General features: G+C 40.4%; 1 protein-coding gene across 1 annotated transcript in view; it reads left to right on the forward strand.

Moving 5' to 3' along the window:
* Positions 1–13,602, forward strand: part of LOC107555492 (ras-specific guanine nucleotide-releasing factor 2) — a 100,744-nt gene extending 87,142 nt beyond the window's left edge. The window contains exons 20-28 of the mRNA XM_016238314.1: positions 5,397–5,509; positions 5,675–5,735; positions 8,916–9,019; positions 9,215–9,299; positions 9,406–9,603; positions 9,708–9,787; positions 9,874–9,991; positions 10,117–10,185; positions 11,887–13,602. Coding sequence (XP_016093800.1) covers positions 5,397–5,509; positions 5,675–5,735; positions 8,916–9,019; positions 9,215–9,299; positions 9,406–9,603; positions 9,708–9,787; positions 9,874–9,991; positions 10,117–10,185; positions 11,887–11,979 — 921 coding nt within the window. The 3' untranslated portion in view covers positions 11,980–13,602. The remainder of the gene's footprint in view (positions 1–5,396; positions 5,510–5,674; positions 5,736–8,915; positions 9,020–9,214; positions 9,300–9,405; positions 9,604–9,707; positions 9,788–9,873; positions 9,992–10,116; positions 10,186–11,886) is intronic.
* The last annotated feature ends 2,368 nt before the right edge of the window (positions 13,603–15,970 follow it).

Consider the following 15,970-nt stretch of genomic DNA (forward strand, 5'->3'; position numbering starts at 1 on the left):
CGCCGTAATAGACAAAGAGCTGGTCTGAGGTCCTAAAGCTTTGTGTCCGGTCTCTTGCAGGCTCACCACCTGATCCCTGAAGGGAGTAGTGGGAACCTTGGGCACATAGCCAGGCAGGGGCCTCAGGATTACCTGGGAGTCAGCCGGCCCAAACTCTAGGCATGAATCGTTGACCGAAAATGTGTGCAGGTCCCCTACCCTCTTGATGGAGGCCAGTGTAAGCAGGAGCAGAGTTTTCATTGAAAGACACTCTAGCTCAACTGACTGCAAAGGGCTCAAATAGGGCCTGCTGTAGTGTCTTAAGCACCAGAGACAGGTCCCAAGAGGGTATGGAGAAGGAACCTGATGACCAGGTCATGCTTCCCTACCGACTTCCCTTCCACGGGGTCATGGTTAGCAGCAATCGTTTTTTCTTTTATTTATTTTTTTTAGCGACATAGACTTAAAGGGTGGAAGGAGACAGCCTTCGCTCCAACCCTTGCTGAAAAAAGGAAAACACGACCCTGATCAGGCATCTTCGGGGGTCTTCTCTGTGAGAAGAACACCACTCGACGAACAGGTTCCACTTCAAGGCGTAAGCGTGTTTCGTAGACGGAGCTCTCGCCGAAGTGATGGTGTCAACTACCTCTTGGGGTAGGTCACCTAGAACCTCCGTGTCCCGTCCAGGAACCAGACATGAAGTTTCCAGAGGTCTGGACACGGGTGCCACAGGGTGCCCCGTCTCTGAGTCAGTAGATCCTTCCTCAGAGGAATCTGCCAGGGAGGGCAGGAGCATAAAGGCTGATTTATACTTCTGTGTCGGACCTACGCCGTAGGCTATGCGTCAGTTTTCATTTATACTTCTGCGTCGTTGTCCACGTCAATGTGCAGTACACATGCAAACCGCTAGTCAGCAGTGTCCACGGGCATGTTGCTGGTGTAACCCGCAGTACCACGGCAAAAGCCAAAAAAGAAGCGACTCGTCGGAGAAGCATTATAGCCGTGACGGCGGCAAATAAATATCAAATCATTAAATCATTATTTAAAACTACAAAAAGGAGACAACAACGGAACAGGAGATGATGGCATTCTTTCAATCTGCAATTTTGACTGCAAGAATTGACGCGCTGTTAGATTTTTGGAGAGGTGCACATCAGGCTACGGCGTATGGGTGTGCGTCTATGCGTAAGCTACGGCGTAGGTTTGACGTAGAAGTATAAATCAGCCTTTAGTTCGGGGAACCAGGTTCGAGTGGGCCAATACGGCGCCACAAGTAGGACCTGCTCCTCGTCCTCCCTGACCTTGCACAGCGTCTGTGCGAGAAGGCTCACTGGGGAAATGCATACTTGCGCAGGCCCCGTGGCCAGCTGTGTGCCAGTGCTTCTGTGTCGAGAGTTCCCTCGGTAAGGGAGTAAAACAACTGGCAGGTTTCTGGAGAGGCAAACAGGTCTACCTGAGCGGCTCCGAAACGTCTCCAAATCAGCTGGACCTTCTGGGGATGGAGTCTCCATTCTCCCAGGAGTGTTGCTCGTGACAGCTCGTCAGCCATACGGTTGAGCAGACCCGGAATGTGAATGGCACGAAGTGACCTCAGAACCTTCCGACTCCAAAGGAGGATGTGGCCCCCCAGCCGGTGGTGGAGGCATCCGTGTAAACCACAGCATGCCTGGAGACCTGTTCTAGGGGCACTCCTGCCCGGAGGAACGTAAGGTCTGACCACAGGGTGAAGGTTTGGCGACAGGCCGGTGTAACTTGGACCCGGTGAGTGCCGCCCTGCCACGCCCACCTCGGGACTCGGCCATGAAGCCAGTGCTGGAGCGGTCTCATATGAAGCAGCCCCAGCTGCATAACTGCCGTTGTCATATGCCCCAGGAGCCTCTGAAATAGTTTCAGTGGGACCGCTGTCCTGCCCTTGAATGAATTCAAGCAGGTCAGCACCGACCGCGCACATTCCTCTGTGAGGCGTGCTGTCTGTTCGACCGAATCCAACTCCATACCGAGAAAAGAGATCCTCTGCATAGGGGAGCATTTGCTCTTTTCCCAGTTGACCCGAAGACCCAACTGGCTGAGGTGCCGAAGCACCAGATCCCTGTGCTCGCACAACTGAACCCGAGACTGTGCTAGTATAAGCCAATCGTCGAGATAGTTGCGGAATCTCCGATGCATCCCTCCGATGCAGCGATCGGCATCCGTTCATCAGGAGGAGCCCAGAGGGATACCGCTGATATGCTCTTTAAAGAGGGCCCAGCGTGTTCCTTCTGTGGCTCGGCTGGTTGCGGAGTGCTGGAGGAGTGGTGGGCCCCGAGGATTGGTTCCCTGAGGGGTTTGCCACCACTGTAAACCTCAGACCGCCCACGCTACTGCTGGAAGTAGTCCTCGTCTGGCCGCCACCAGAACAAGCACTAGATCGCGGCAGAGTCAATGGAACTGGAGGTAGCGAAGCCTGGTCTGCAGATCCGAGATGGTCATCTTCCCGCAATAGGAACGTGACTCATCCAGAAATGCCACCTCAGCGTGCTTCATCCCTGGACACGTGAGACAGCGATCGTGACCATCACCCGGTGCCAGGTAACGACCGCACCCAGAAACGCACGGGGTGAACGCCATCTTTAAAAAGACGATCCATCGTCTTTACAAAGACGCACCCGTGGAGCTCTTTTAGAGAAATTGCTCTTTCAGGGAAATGCTCTTTTAGTGCTGAGGCGCATAGGGGAAATAGCCGCTTGCAGCACAACAGGGGGTAGTGCAGCCTGAAGTGCGCAACCCACTCGACACAGGAACGACCACCGCTGAAGTGCCGTCCGCCAACACCAGAAGCTTCCAAGAGCGTGTTGAACTCGTAACTCACTGAAGACACTTGAATGGAGCAGAATGATGTTGTCACTTGGCTCCAAAGCGAAAAGCTGGTATGCATTGCACCGGCTGCCTTTTTATGCTCACGCTGTGATCAGCGGCAGCTGGATGCAATATTTGCATGCCGATGTGCATTGGCTTATTTAGTTACTCTCTAAGTAGATTGGTCTCTCGAAGCGAGATCCCAATTCGTCGGTCACCGACGTGACTCGGAGTGACCGACTGAAAGGGAACTGGTTTACTGGTCGAAGATGGTCCCCCAACTATACCAGTAAGTTTAGAAACCTTACAAAATCATCAGAAATGGCTAAATTGATCAGGTTCTGTTTCCTTGTTTTAAAGTTTCTGTTTGCATGAAGATATCTGGCAAATATATCTTAAAGGGGTCATATGATGCGATTTCAAGTTTCCCTTTCTCTTTGGAGTGTTTACAAGCTGATTGTGCATAGATAAGATCCCTGAAGTTGCAAAGACTAAAGTCTCAAAACCAAAGAGATAGTCTTTATCAAAGTTAAGACTCTGCCACGCCCCCTAAAATGGCTCGTTCTAACATATACGAGATACCACATATCTACCTCACTATGTGGAAATATTAGCATAATGCCGCCCAAATGTGCATGCAAAGAAAGAAGGCGTGGTTTCAGTAACTGCAGTTAGTGTTGAAGCAGCCATGTCAGGGAGACGCTGTGTGTTTCTAGGTGAAAGCAAAAGCACTTTATTTGGCCTTCCGAAAGTAGATGCATTTAGGAATCTTTAAGATTACTTACAACAGAACAGCAATGCATTTTATGGACGACCGTTTCATGAACCTAGGAGAGGAGGTAATTCTGACTTTGCTATGACAATCTGGCGCTTCTGAATCAGCTACTGTTTTGTTATTAGTTTTAATATTTGCTATTGACTGTTCAAATGCAGAGTTTTGTGCATCGTGTTTGTGTGTGTGTGTGTGTGTGTGCGAGCGAAAGAGAGAGAGAGAGAGAGCGAGAGCGAGAGAGAGACGGAGTCACATCACAGTGGAGTCAGCTGTCTTAACCGTGGCTTGTGTACTGAAAACACATACCAGCTTCATCACTGTGTCTGTCACGCGACTCTGTTCCCCTTTCGGGCTTGAACTGATGGTAAAACTAATGACATTATTTACTGTCTTTACATTTATTTTGAAAGATGAAGCTGGCGATTATGGTAAGGGGCGTTACATTTCCGACGAGTGTTTGCGGTGTTCGGCCAATCACAATGCACTGGATCAGCTGGCCAATCAGAGCAGACTGCACTTGTCGGAAGGAGGGACTTTGTAGAAAACGAAGCGTTTGAGAGAGGCGGGGCATAGAGGACCTACAATAATGTACAGTATTTGAAAAATACTGTGTTTTTTTAACATTAAAGCATGTCAACATATTCTGTTACATCAAATACACAAAATAATGATCTTTAAAAAAGCATCATATGACCCCTTTAAGAAAGTTTTAAAAAAATCTTTAAAATGGTAATTTTATTATTTTATTCAGACATATACTGTATAATGGGGACATAAAAATGTACTGCATAACAGGAATAAGCAAGTGAGGTGCCCATTATGCTAACTACAGTCTAGCATATCAAACATAAGAGTACTTATACTCTGAGAACAACACAGCACAAGCGCTCAAGTGCTTTATGCATTTGCATTTGAAAGGCTGCACAGAATATTATGCACTAATGTATTGATTTGTTTAAATCATGTCACTTATGCTATTTTGTATAACTGTTCCTTAGCAGAGGAATATTTAAATTTTTCATGTCAGGATCAGGAATTATTTGTAAGCTCAAAAGCTGGAAGTATGAAAGTGCTCTAAACACAGATGTTATGAACAAGGATAGATCAAATTAGACGAAAGCTTTGGTCCCGATGGCCAAATTATTTCAACAATAAACCTAAAGTGAAGGGAGAAAAAACTGTAAAGAACACTGACTGTTTAATAGATGCGGGGCTTTATGAAGCTAGAACTGAAGAATGCTTTAACTGTGACACAAGAGATTAGCCACCCACCTGCAGTGCTTGCAGGCACAGAGAGACAGAAGAAAGGCTGGGTTAGCTGTTGATTAGTGCATTAGGAAGCTGTAAAGCTGAGGTAGTACAGCTTCTGATGAGCACTAATGGAGAGTGTGCAATCTAAAACACCAACACTTTCACACTGCATAAAATTATTTTATTAATCTGAATTTTGTTCTTGTTTTCAGTAAAAATATATAAATAACATTAAAACAAGATTAATTATATTTTATTTAATGTCCTTAATTCAAAATATGTTCTTTGAAAACAAGTCTTAAATATCATATATTCTTGTAAAATAAACTTCACAAAAATACTGATTAATAATATTTTGCAGTCTACACACAGAATCCACATTGGATTATCTGCATTAGTTAAAAAAAACCTTGATGTGTCAAAGAAATTAGTCTAGATTTACCCAGTAGTTGATTTCGGTGATCTGGGGATGTGAACCCATCAGTCTTTGCTTTACTTAAATTATGCATGGGTCTCCCATGTTTGTGGAACGTGATTCTATGTGTGTGGTGGGTTTCAGGACTTTGAAATGAATGGAGAGCTGAAGATGGGTGTGATCTGCCTGCTAGAGGAGGTGTTGAGAGACCCTGATGTTCTTCCCCAGGAGAGGAAAGCCACAGCAAACATACTAAGGCAGGTTATATAAGCACAACCTCTCACACATGAAATTAAAGCACTTTCTGAAAGTCTCTATGGACAGGACCATCTTTGAATATAAATGTATATCTTTTTTGAGATTTTATTTTCAAAGGAAACATGAAAGCTGATTAAACGAAAGTTGCGTTTTTTTCTCCCCAGTGCCCTTTCTCAAGATGACCAGGACGATGCACAACTGAAGATTGAAGACATTCTTCAGGTGGTGAGCATATTTTATAGTCTTTGTATCTGCTTATGAATCACAAGAAATAGCTTAAGTGTCATTTTCTTTCCTTTGTTAACACACTAAATGGACAAAAGTATTGGGACACACATCTTAATTACTGAATTCCAGTGTTTCAGTCAGACCCACTAGCACAGGTGTATAAAACTAAAGCACCTAGCCATGCAGTCTGCATTCACGAGCATGGTGCTGTGATGGGGTGCCACCTTTGCAGTAAGTCAGTTAGATATTCCCTGCTAGATATTCCACAGTCAACTGTAAGTGGCATGGTTGAAAAGTGGGAGCATTTAGGAACAGCAGCAACTCGAAGCGGAGTCATGAAGCGGAAGACTATGTAAAGTCAGAGTGGGATCATTCTGTCACAAAGTGGGCGTATGGTGTGTAAAAGTCACCAATGCGCTGCTGATTCCATAGCTGAAGAGTTCCAAACTTCCACTGGCATTAATATCAGCACAAAAACTGTGAGGCAAGAGCGTCATGGAATAGGTTTCCATGGCTTAGCAGCTGCATGCAAGCCTCACATCACCGGATACAATGCCAAGCGTCAGATGGAGTGGTGTAAAGCATGCTGCCACTGGATTCTCACTCTTCTCTGTTTGGCAGTCTGATAGCTGATGCTTCAGCATACAAAGACATTCTGGACAATGCTATGTATCCAACTTCATGGGAACAGTTTGGGGAATGTCCTTTTCAATTTCAGCATGCCTGTGCCCCAGTGCACCATGCAAGGTCTATAAAGATATGGTTGGATAAGTTTGGTGTGGAAGAACTTGACTGGCCTGTACAGAGCCCTGACCTCAACCCTATCGAACACCTTTGGGATGAACTGGAATGGAGAGCCTGGTCGTCTCGTCCAACATCTGTGCCTGTCCTCACAAATGCTCTACTGGAATAATGGGTAAAAATTCCCATAGAAACCTTGCAGAATTTTGTGGAAAGCATTCCCAAATGAGTGGAGGCTGTGCTGGGGGGACCAACTCCATATTAAGGTTCAAGGTTCAAAGTTTATTATAAGCCCGGAAGGCAATATTTTGTGCAGCATAAAATTTGTAAGCATATCATACAAAACACAAACAGCAAACACAACATTCTGACATCCTACAAATGTATAAGCCTTACAGCAGTGGGAATAAAAGTATGTCTATACCGATTGCTTTTAAATTTAGGCATACTATAACGTATACCAGAAGTAAGCATTTTAAACTCATGGAACAGTGGATGAGTACAATCTGCAAGAATAGCTCTAGTTTCTGTAAGACAAACCGATCAAAGCTATTTGATAACACAGTCTGCTTAATGCCAACAATCTTACTACCTTGATTGACAATGCCATTCAAAGAGTTCCAATGTTTAACATTTACGTTACCATACCAACATCATATAGAGAAGCAAAGTACCTAATGTCTATGTATTTAGAATTTGTTGTCCTTAAAGTCCCTGTTGGTGTAAGGTCCCAATACTTTTGTCCATATAGTGTATTTCTTGTTAAATCAGGAAGTTGGGGCTTGTCAAATGGGCTTCTAAATAGCTGAAAGACTTTAATTTACATCACATCTGTGAATAAATATGAATGATCAGATGGACAGAGGGACAGACATACATGCATACTTGGCTGCTCCAACCAGAATTTAGAGCATAAACCATCTGTTTTAAAATAAGGCTCATATAAGACTTTGATATAAGACACCCACGCCCTGCTGTCTCACATGTGCAAATATATCTTATCACTTAAAATCATATTTCTGTTCCACATCACTGTTGAGCAGCCACCTAAGGTTGAGATCTCAGAGGGAAGGCAGATTTTGGCATGCCTCATGAGGCAGCGGCAGGCTCAGGGACTGAATTACATGTTCAAACTGCAAATCTCTGAGCAGCAGGACTCTAATTACAACTTCAAACAGCGAGATGGAGTGCCTGTTGATGTCCGCCACATGCAAAGCCAACGCACACAAAAACACACTCTAAACAGCATTTCAGGAGTATTTCCTTCCTGAAATATCCATGTATTAATGTACTGTAAATGATCATGCTATTTAATTTCAAAGCACTCCTAGTGATATTTGTTGAGTTTCAATTTTAGATGCATGGTTTTGGAGGGCTTCCGCTGGTTGGAAAAAACATGTCATTGGCAGTGTAGGAAAAATATCTGTTATTTTATGTGATGAGAGTATCCTATGTTTATTAATATTGTAGCATCTGCACTGTATGCAGATGTCCTGTATAATGCACAGTTCTGCTTATTCCTCTGCTTATACTGTACATTTAATGAACATTGTATGCTGTACTCTATGTTTTAAGAGGACAATAGTGAGTTACATCAGTTGATTTGAATGTTTCTTATGCACCACTGTTTATAGATATGCAGATAAATGTATTCACACACTCGTACGACTGTATGATATAATGTGCTACTGGCAGCAGCATACTGGGCTCACTAATTATAAACACAGCATGCATTATCAGGGATGGGCCTGTACAGTTTTGTGTCTATGCATTATAGAATAAATAAAGTGCATGTTTTGATTCGTAATGCATGTTGCTTGGACTCACACACCCTTATCGTGCTTCTGAAATCCCCACCTGTTGTGTTAATTGAAAAGTTTCTGTGCCAAAGACAACAGAACCAACATTCACTCATCGCTAATTGGCAGTTTAATTGTAGATTTTCATAAGTTCATGTGTGTGCAATATGTGTAATTTCTAGCTGTCAAATCAGCATTCAGCATGATATTTTGCACTTTGCCATTAAAGAATGTTACGTTGTCTCAAGTACAGTTGTTCCCAGAATAGAACGCTTATATTGTTAAAGGGATAAGAGATCTATTTTTCATTATTTTGCAGCATGAGAGTCCTGGTCACTATTCACTTTCATTGAATGGAAAAAAGCAGTATGAACACTCATTCTTTTGAGCTTCACTAAAGAAAGAAAGACTTGATGGAGAATAAATAATGACAAAAATTACATTTTTGGAATAATTATTCCTTTTTAATTACTAAAAATGAAGACTTGCTTTTTTGGTGGGGCAGGGGGGAGACATGAAAACATAATTTACAAATACTTTGTAGATATGCGGTATGTATAATACCAGAAAGAGTTGTTATACTTTTACAGTTCCATCTTGTCACATAACTGTTTATGTGTCTGTTCCTCTCATTCAGGCTGAATGCCCAAAGGCCGAGTGTTTCGAATCTCTGTCAGCGATGGAGCTAGCTGAACAAATCACTCTTCTCGATCACATCGTCTTCAGGAGCATTCCCTACGAGTGAGTAGAGCATCAACACAGCACAGAGAGATGCAGACCTCAAGCCTCAAAGACACCAGAGAATAATGCATGAACAAATCTGTATCAGCCTTACTGAAAATATTCATTATGGGCTTCAAAAGAGCTCCTGTGTTCACGAGAGAATAAGCCTCTGCAGTCACACATCTCTCACAAAACACTGTGTTTTTGCTGTAGGGAGTTCCTGGGCCAAGGATGGATGAAGACAGACAAGACAGAGAGAACTCCATACATCATGAAGACAAGTCAGCACTTCAATGATGTGAGTATATATGGAAATATCTGTCTGCTACCCTCTTAGGATACTCAAGTAAAAAAGCATAACTGGACCTCTGTTCATAAAAATTTCTCTCTCTTTCTTTGTGTAGATGAGTAATCTTGTGGCCTCTCAGATCATGAGCCACACAGATGTGGGCTCTAGAGCCAGCTCTATTGAAAAATGGGTAGTGGTGGCTGACATCTGCCGCTGTCTCAACAACTATAATGGTGTCTTGGAGATCACATCTGCCCTGAACCGGAGCGCCATCTACAGGCTAAAGAAGACATGGGCTAAAGTGTGCAAACAGGTGAGATATGCAGAGTGAATACTATGCTATAATGTTTTATATAGTAGATTATATCAGTATGCCAAATCATAAATTATTCACGGTTGTTGTGTCTCATCAAACAGACTAAAGCACTAATGGACAAACTCCAAAAGACTGTGTCATCTGAGGGAAGGTTTAAAAACCTGAGGGAAACTCTAAAAAAGTGAGCTGTTGCAACATTTTGAAACACCTACATTATGATTACATAACTTATGCCTTGTATTTGACCTCATTTCTGTCTTTCTGCAGCTGTAATCCACCTTGTGTTCCATATCTGGGTATGTACTTGACGGACCTGGCATTTATCGAAGAGGGAACCCCAAACTTCACAGAAGAAGGTCTGGTTAACTTCTCTAAGATGAGAATGGTAAGAAATGATATCAAATCCTGTAGAATTGATTTAGGGATTAAAAGACTAATTAATTTTTGTGTAGATTTAGTATCTTTGATATTTTTTGGCTAGACTAATAAATCATGACACTTTGTCTGCAGATATCTCATATCATACGGGAGATCCGACAGTTCCAACAAACTCCCTACAGAATTGAGCACCAACCAAAGGTTAGACAAATAATTCATATTCAGATCTGACATCTCCATCTATCCCTGCTGCTTCAATAACATTACTATATATCATTTGATTGATCTCAGACATGCATGCAGACAGTGTACTGTTCATAATATTTGACTATGTAAAAGCGTAAAGAGACATTCATATTTTATTATTATTTATTTTTTACTAATGTGTAGTTTTTGTAGATGCAATTTATTGCAATCAGTGCTTGTTAAATTGTGTATATATTATGCTAGTATAGTTGATTATTGATTGTACATTGTGAGATTTTATTTAGACAAAAGCCACACAAAAGGCATGCATTTTTATTAATTTTTTACATTACATATGATTGTAGTTATTTAAATAAATATATGCACTACCAGTCAATAAGTTTTTATTTTTTATTTTAAAGAAATTAATACTTTTATTCAGCAAGAATACATTAAATTGATCAGAAGTGACAGTAAAGACATTTGTAATATTACAAAACATTATAAAAGCTTTCTATTTTAAATAAATGCTGTTCTTATGAACTTTATATTCATCAAAGAATCCTGGAAAAAAAAGTATCACAGTTTCAACAAAAGTTTTAAATAGCACAGCTGTTTTCAACATTGATAATAACAATAAGAAATGTTTCTTGAGAAGCAAATCAGCATATTAGAATGATTTCTAAAGGATCATGTGACACTGAAGACTGAAGTAATGACTGAAATTCAGCTTTTTTTTTTTTTACCGTATTTTACGATCCAATAAATGCAGCCTTGGTGAGAATAAGAGACCTATTTAAAAAAGAAAAAAAGAAAAGAAAAACTTTCAGTGGTAGTATACAGTATGTCTAAACATATTGTCCTGAGTTAATCATAATGCCACATTACATCCATTATGATTATATGTGTGCTTTATATTTTTACATCTTGCCAGGGGGTTGGAGAGCTGCTCAACTCCTTAATTTTATTTTGCTTCTTTGTGTGTACGAGTTTATGATAATTATCATGAAACATATTAGCATATTGGACTTCAGATTAATCATGAGACCCTGCACTTTCTAGAGTTTTTGTAACAGTTTTAAACATTTATTATGTAATCTATCTTATGAACTTTATATTCATCAAAGAATCCTGGAAAAAAAAGTATCACAGTTTCAACAAAAGTTTTAAATAGCACAGCTGTTTTCAACATTGATAATAACAATAAGAAATGTTTCTTGAGAAGCAAATCAGCATATTAGAATGATTTCTAAAGGATCATGTGACACTGAAGACTGAAGTAATGACTGAAATTCAGCTTCTTCTTTTTTTTACCGTATTTTACGATCCAATAAATGCAGCCTTGGTGAGAATAAGAGACCTATTTAAAAAAGAAAAAAAGAAAATAAAAACTTTCAGTGGTAGTATACAGTATGTCTAAACATATTGTCCTGAGTTAATCATAATGCCACATTACATCCATTATGATTATATGTGTGCTTTATATTTTTACATCTTGCCAGGGGGTTGAAGAGCTGCTCAACTCCTTAATTTTATTTTGCTTCTTTGTGTGTACGAGTTTATGATAATTATCATGAAACATATTAGCATATTGGACTTCAGATTAATCATGAGACCCTGCACTTTCTAGAGTTTTTGTAACAGTTTTAAACATTTATTATGTAATCTAATTCTACTCTAATTTGTAATCATGTGATCTACTGTTTTCGTATTCAGGTCACACAGTATCTTCTGGATAAGACCTTGATTATGGATGAAGACACACTGTATGACTTGTCTCTCAAGATTGAACCAAGGCTTCCTGCATGAACTACAACCTCAGTTCCTGGCAACTTCCATCTAGATGTGCTTCTCACTCTTGGGATGTTTTGAAGGCATGAAGCATGCCTAGTGTTTGAGAAAGAGGGACGAGGGAGGGAAAATGTCCATTTGAAAGTGTGGAAGGTATAGGGTCCAGAATTGGAGGAGAGTATTAAAGAGTGCTCACCACCACAATGTCCCCTGAAGGGTGACTTTTATCATGCAAAAGAAGGAAAGAAGGATGAAAACTGGCCACTGTCAGAGGTCAGGGCGAGTTTCAAGGTCTAGCAGATGGATTCAGTCTAAATTGTGAAGTGAGTGGGTGAAGATATGTAGCATGTACAGAAGTAGAGCTATTAGCCAGATCTTATGTAGTGTATTGTGGCCCCCATGGGCCTGTGGCCCCTGGCACATCCCCTCATTGGTAATGGTAGTGACTTTGTGCATGAACTAGACTGTGGGTTTGCTGTGTGCTTTGCCTCAACTTTACACTCCATGTGCCGTCCCATCTGCCAACAGCTGGCTGCACTCTACCAAAATGTCACATGAAAATTTTAAAAGGTACATCAGACTTCTAAATAATGAGAATGTAGTAGCTTTCTAAAATACTAACTAGCAGTAGATGATATTGATATTTTGTAACTTTCCTTGAATCTATGTGAGCTCTTTAAAAATCAGTTGCTTATTGTGCCTTCTCATATTCACAGAGACTTGTAAATGAAACCAATGTCTCAGCGATGCTTGAAAGTTATGATATTAGCATATGATTGGCCTGTGTAGCAAAGTGATGACAAAATGGAGATATTCAGACTATTTAAATCAGTAAATTCAGTGTAAAGGCCCGTTCATACCAAGGACAATAATGATAAAGATATATTTTTAAAAGTCATTCTAAATTTAATAGAAGAGCAGAGTCCACACTGCAACTATCATGATAGGAGCGATATAGTTGAAATCACTTTTGTTTTCCATCTTTTTTAATGATAAAAACATCGACATTCGATCAGAATCCATCCTGCGTTAAAGAGCTTGAGCATTTTAAGAGGCAGACAACAAAACTGCAATGCATGGTTGTAATAAACAACATTACCGTGCATTGGTATCTCTATAGTTATTGTTTTTGTTGTGAACGGGCCTTCATTTTTAAATGTCTTAAATGGCTCAGTGTGCAGATATAATCCACTTACATTAGGTTGCATCATCCATTACAAAGTACAAGCTGACATATGCTTGTGCATTGCAAACTTTTTCTGATCTGATTTTACGGTAACTTGAGGCTTTGCCGCCCCCTATTGGAGGAAAAGTTCATTATTGTTGAATGATTCTTATCCAAATGCCTGGAATCAAATTCTGAAGCGCAAATTCTTCAATAATCAATGTTTCCTGCTTTTTAATGTCATGCCCCCACTGGCCAGCTATCCATAAAAGAGGGTCTCTCCATTATTTGCATGAAAAATACAGTGATCGCATGTTGGAAAATGCATCGCAAGACATGTTTTGTGGTCATGTGTCATTCAGCTGCTGTGTAGCCTTTTTAAACTCTCTAGAAACCTCAAGTAAAACAGATACATACATATATTTAACTTCTCATCTGACTGCACTTCTTTATCTAAACCAGGGGTGTCAAACTCAATTCCTGGAGGGCCAGAGCCCTGCAGAGTTTAGATTCAACCCTAATTAAACACACCTGATCCAACTAATCAAGTCCTTCAGGCTTATTTGAAAACTACATGGGTATGTGTGTTGGAGCAGGGTTGGAACAAAACTCTGCAGGGCTCTGGCCCTCCAGGAATTGCGTTTGACACCCCTGATCTAAATACTTTGATAATAATAGCTGGAGATTTCATATGCATAGACTGGCAAAGAACTGTCAAATTGGCCATATATATATATATATATATATATATATATATATATATAGAGTGGTGAAAACGTTTTTCTATATATATATATATATATATATATATATACAGTGGTGTAAAAGTTTTTGCCCCCTTCCTATTTTGTTTATTTTTTGCATATTTGTCACACGTAAAAGATTCAGATAATCAAACCAATTTTAATATTACGAAGATAATGCAATTAAATACAAAATGCAGTTTTTAAATGATAATTTCATTTATTAAGGGAAAAAAGCTGTCCAAACCTACCTGGCTCTACATGAAAAATCAATTGTCCCTCCTCTTAAATCATGAAAGAACTGTGATTAACCACATCATTTTAGAAAGCTGAGTTAAATTTCACTAGTCACTCGCAGGTCTGATTACTGCCAGACCTGTTGAATCAAGAAATCACTTAAATAGAACCTGTCTGACAAAGTAAAGCATGCTTAAATAGCAACACATTATGCCGTGATCTAAAGAAATTCAAGAACAGATGAGAAACAAAATAGTTGACATGTATCAGTCTGGAAAGGGTTATGAGGCCATTTTTAAGACTTTGGGACCACGGTCAGAGCCATTATCCACAAATGGAGAAAACTTGGAACAGTGGTGAACCTTCCCAGGAGTGGCTGGCCTACCAAAATTACTCCAAGAGCGCAACAACGACTCATCCAGGAGGTCATAAAAGAACCCAGAACAACATCTAAAGAACTGCAGGCCATCCATGGGAGAATTCCAAGGCAAAAGCCATTGCTGACCAAAAAGAACACAAAGGCTTGTCTCACATTTACCAAAAAATATATTGTTTATCCCCAAGACTTTTGGGCAAATATTCCGTGGACTGATGAGACAAAAGTTGAACTTTTTGGAAGGCGTGTGTCCCGTTACATCTGGCGTAAAACCAACACAGCATTTCATAAAAAGAACATCATACCAACAGTCAAACATGGTGGTGGTAGTGTGATGGTCTGGGGCTGCTTTGCAGCTTCAGGACCTGGGTGACTTGCCATAACTGATGGAACCATGAATTCTGCTCTCGATCAGAAATTCCTGAAGGAGAATGTCCAGCCGTCAGTTTGTGACCTCAAGCTCAAGTGCTGTATGGAGACAATGTTGTTTTTGTCTGATCTCTCCTTTCTTCAGAGTGGGATGGATTTCTATTCTTTATGTGTGAGTGTGTGAAACGCATGAGAGCATCAAGGTGTGAATGTGATCTCAGAGGTGAGTGGGTTGGAAAGGTGTGAGTTACACTTTCATCAATGTAGCGTTGTTATCTTGTTATCTAAAACAAGTGTGAATCGGTAGTATTTATTTCCTGGCATATTTATTTGACCCTTTTTGTATATCGTGTGTTATAATGGGTTTATGACATAATGTGATTTTTGTCCCCATCCATTGCCATGTAATATTTTGATTTCTGAAAGCACTCCTGCAATTGTTACATTTTGCCAAATGTGTTAAGAAAATGTAGCATATCTGATTCATTTACAATCCTTTGTCCTTTTTCTCTCTCTTTTATTTATGGGTTTAGTGTGTTGTGCACACAGAATTGTTGCTTTGGTATGTTGCATGTCTTTGCATGTCAAGGTTGGATTCCTTCTGTGAAATCTGCTTTTTGTACATTTCTGCATCAAACTGTTTTTCTTTATTTTTTTCCTTCCTCTTTATTTTATCACTGATTCTCTTGGAGAATGTATGGCTTCAGTGCTTAAATTCCATGCTTTCATTTCAAATAAACAAATCAAACAAAAAATAGAATCTACAATAAATTATTAATCAAATGATAGATTATATATCAAATCAGATAGATATAGACAGACAGACAGATAGACAGATAGACAGATAGATAGATAGATAGATTGTTGACTGCACACCCATGATGCAAATCACCACATCCGAAAGGTGCTCTATTGGATTGAGACTAAGGAGCCCAAAGTGTGCCAAGAAAATATCACCCACACCATTACACCACCATCAGGAACCTGAACCATTGATACAAGGCAGAATGGATCCATGCTTTCATTGCAAATTCTGACCCTACCATCCGACTATCGCAGCAGAAATCCAGACTCCTCACATCAGGAAAACTTTTTCCAATCTATTGTCCAGTTTTGGTG

The sequence above is a fragment of the Sinocyclocheilus grahami genome, unplaced genomic scaffold, assembly GCF_001515645.1.
Source record: "Sinocyclocheilus grahami isolate Dianchi unplaced genomic scaffold, SAMN03320097.WGS_v1.1 scaffold535.1, whole genome shotgun sequence".
Lineage (NCBI taxonomy): Eukaryota > Metazoa > Chordata > Actinopteri > Cypriniformes > Cyprinidae > Sinocyclocheilus > Sinocyclocheilus grahami.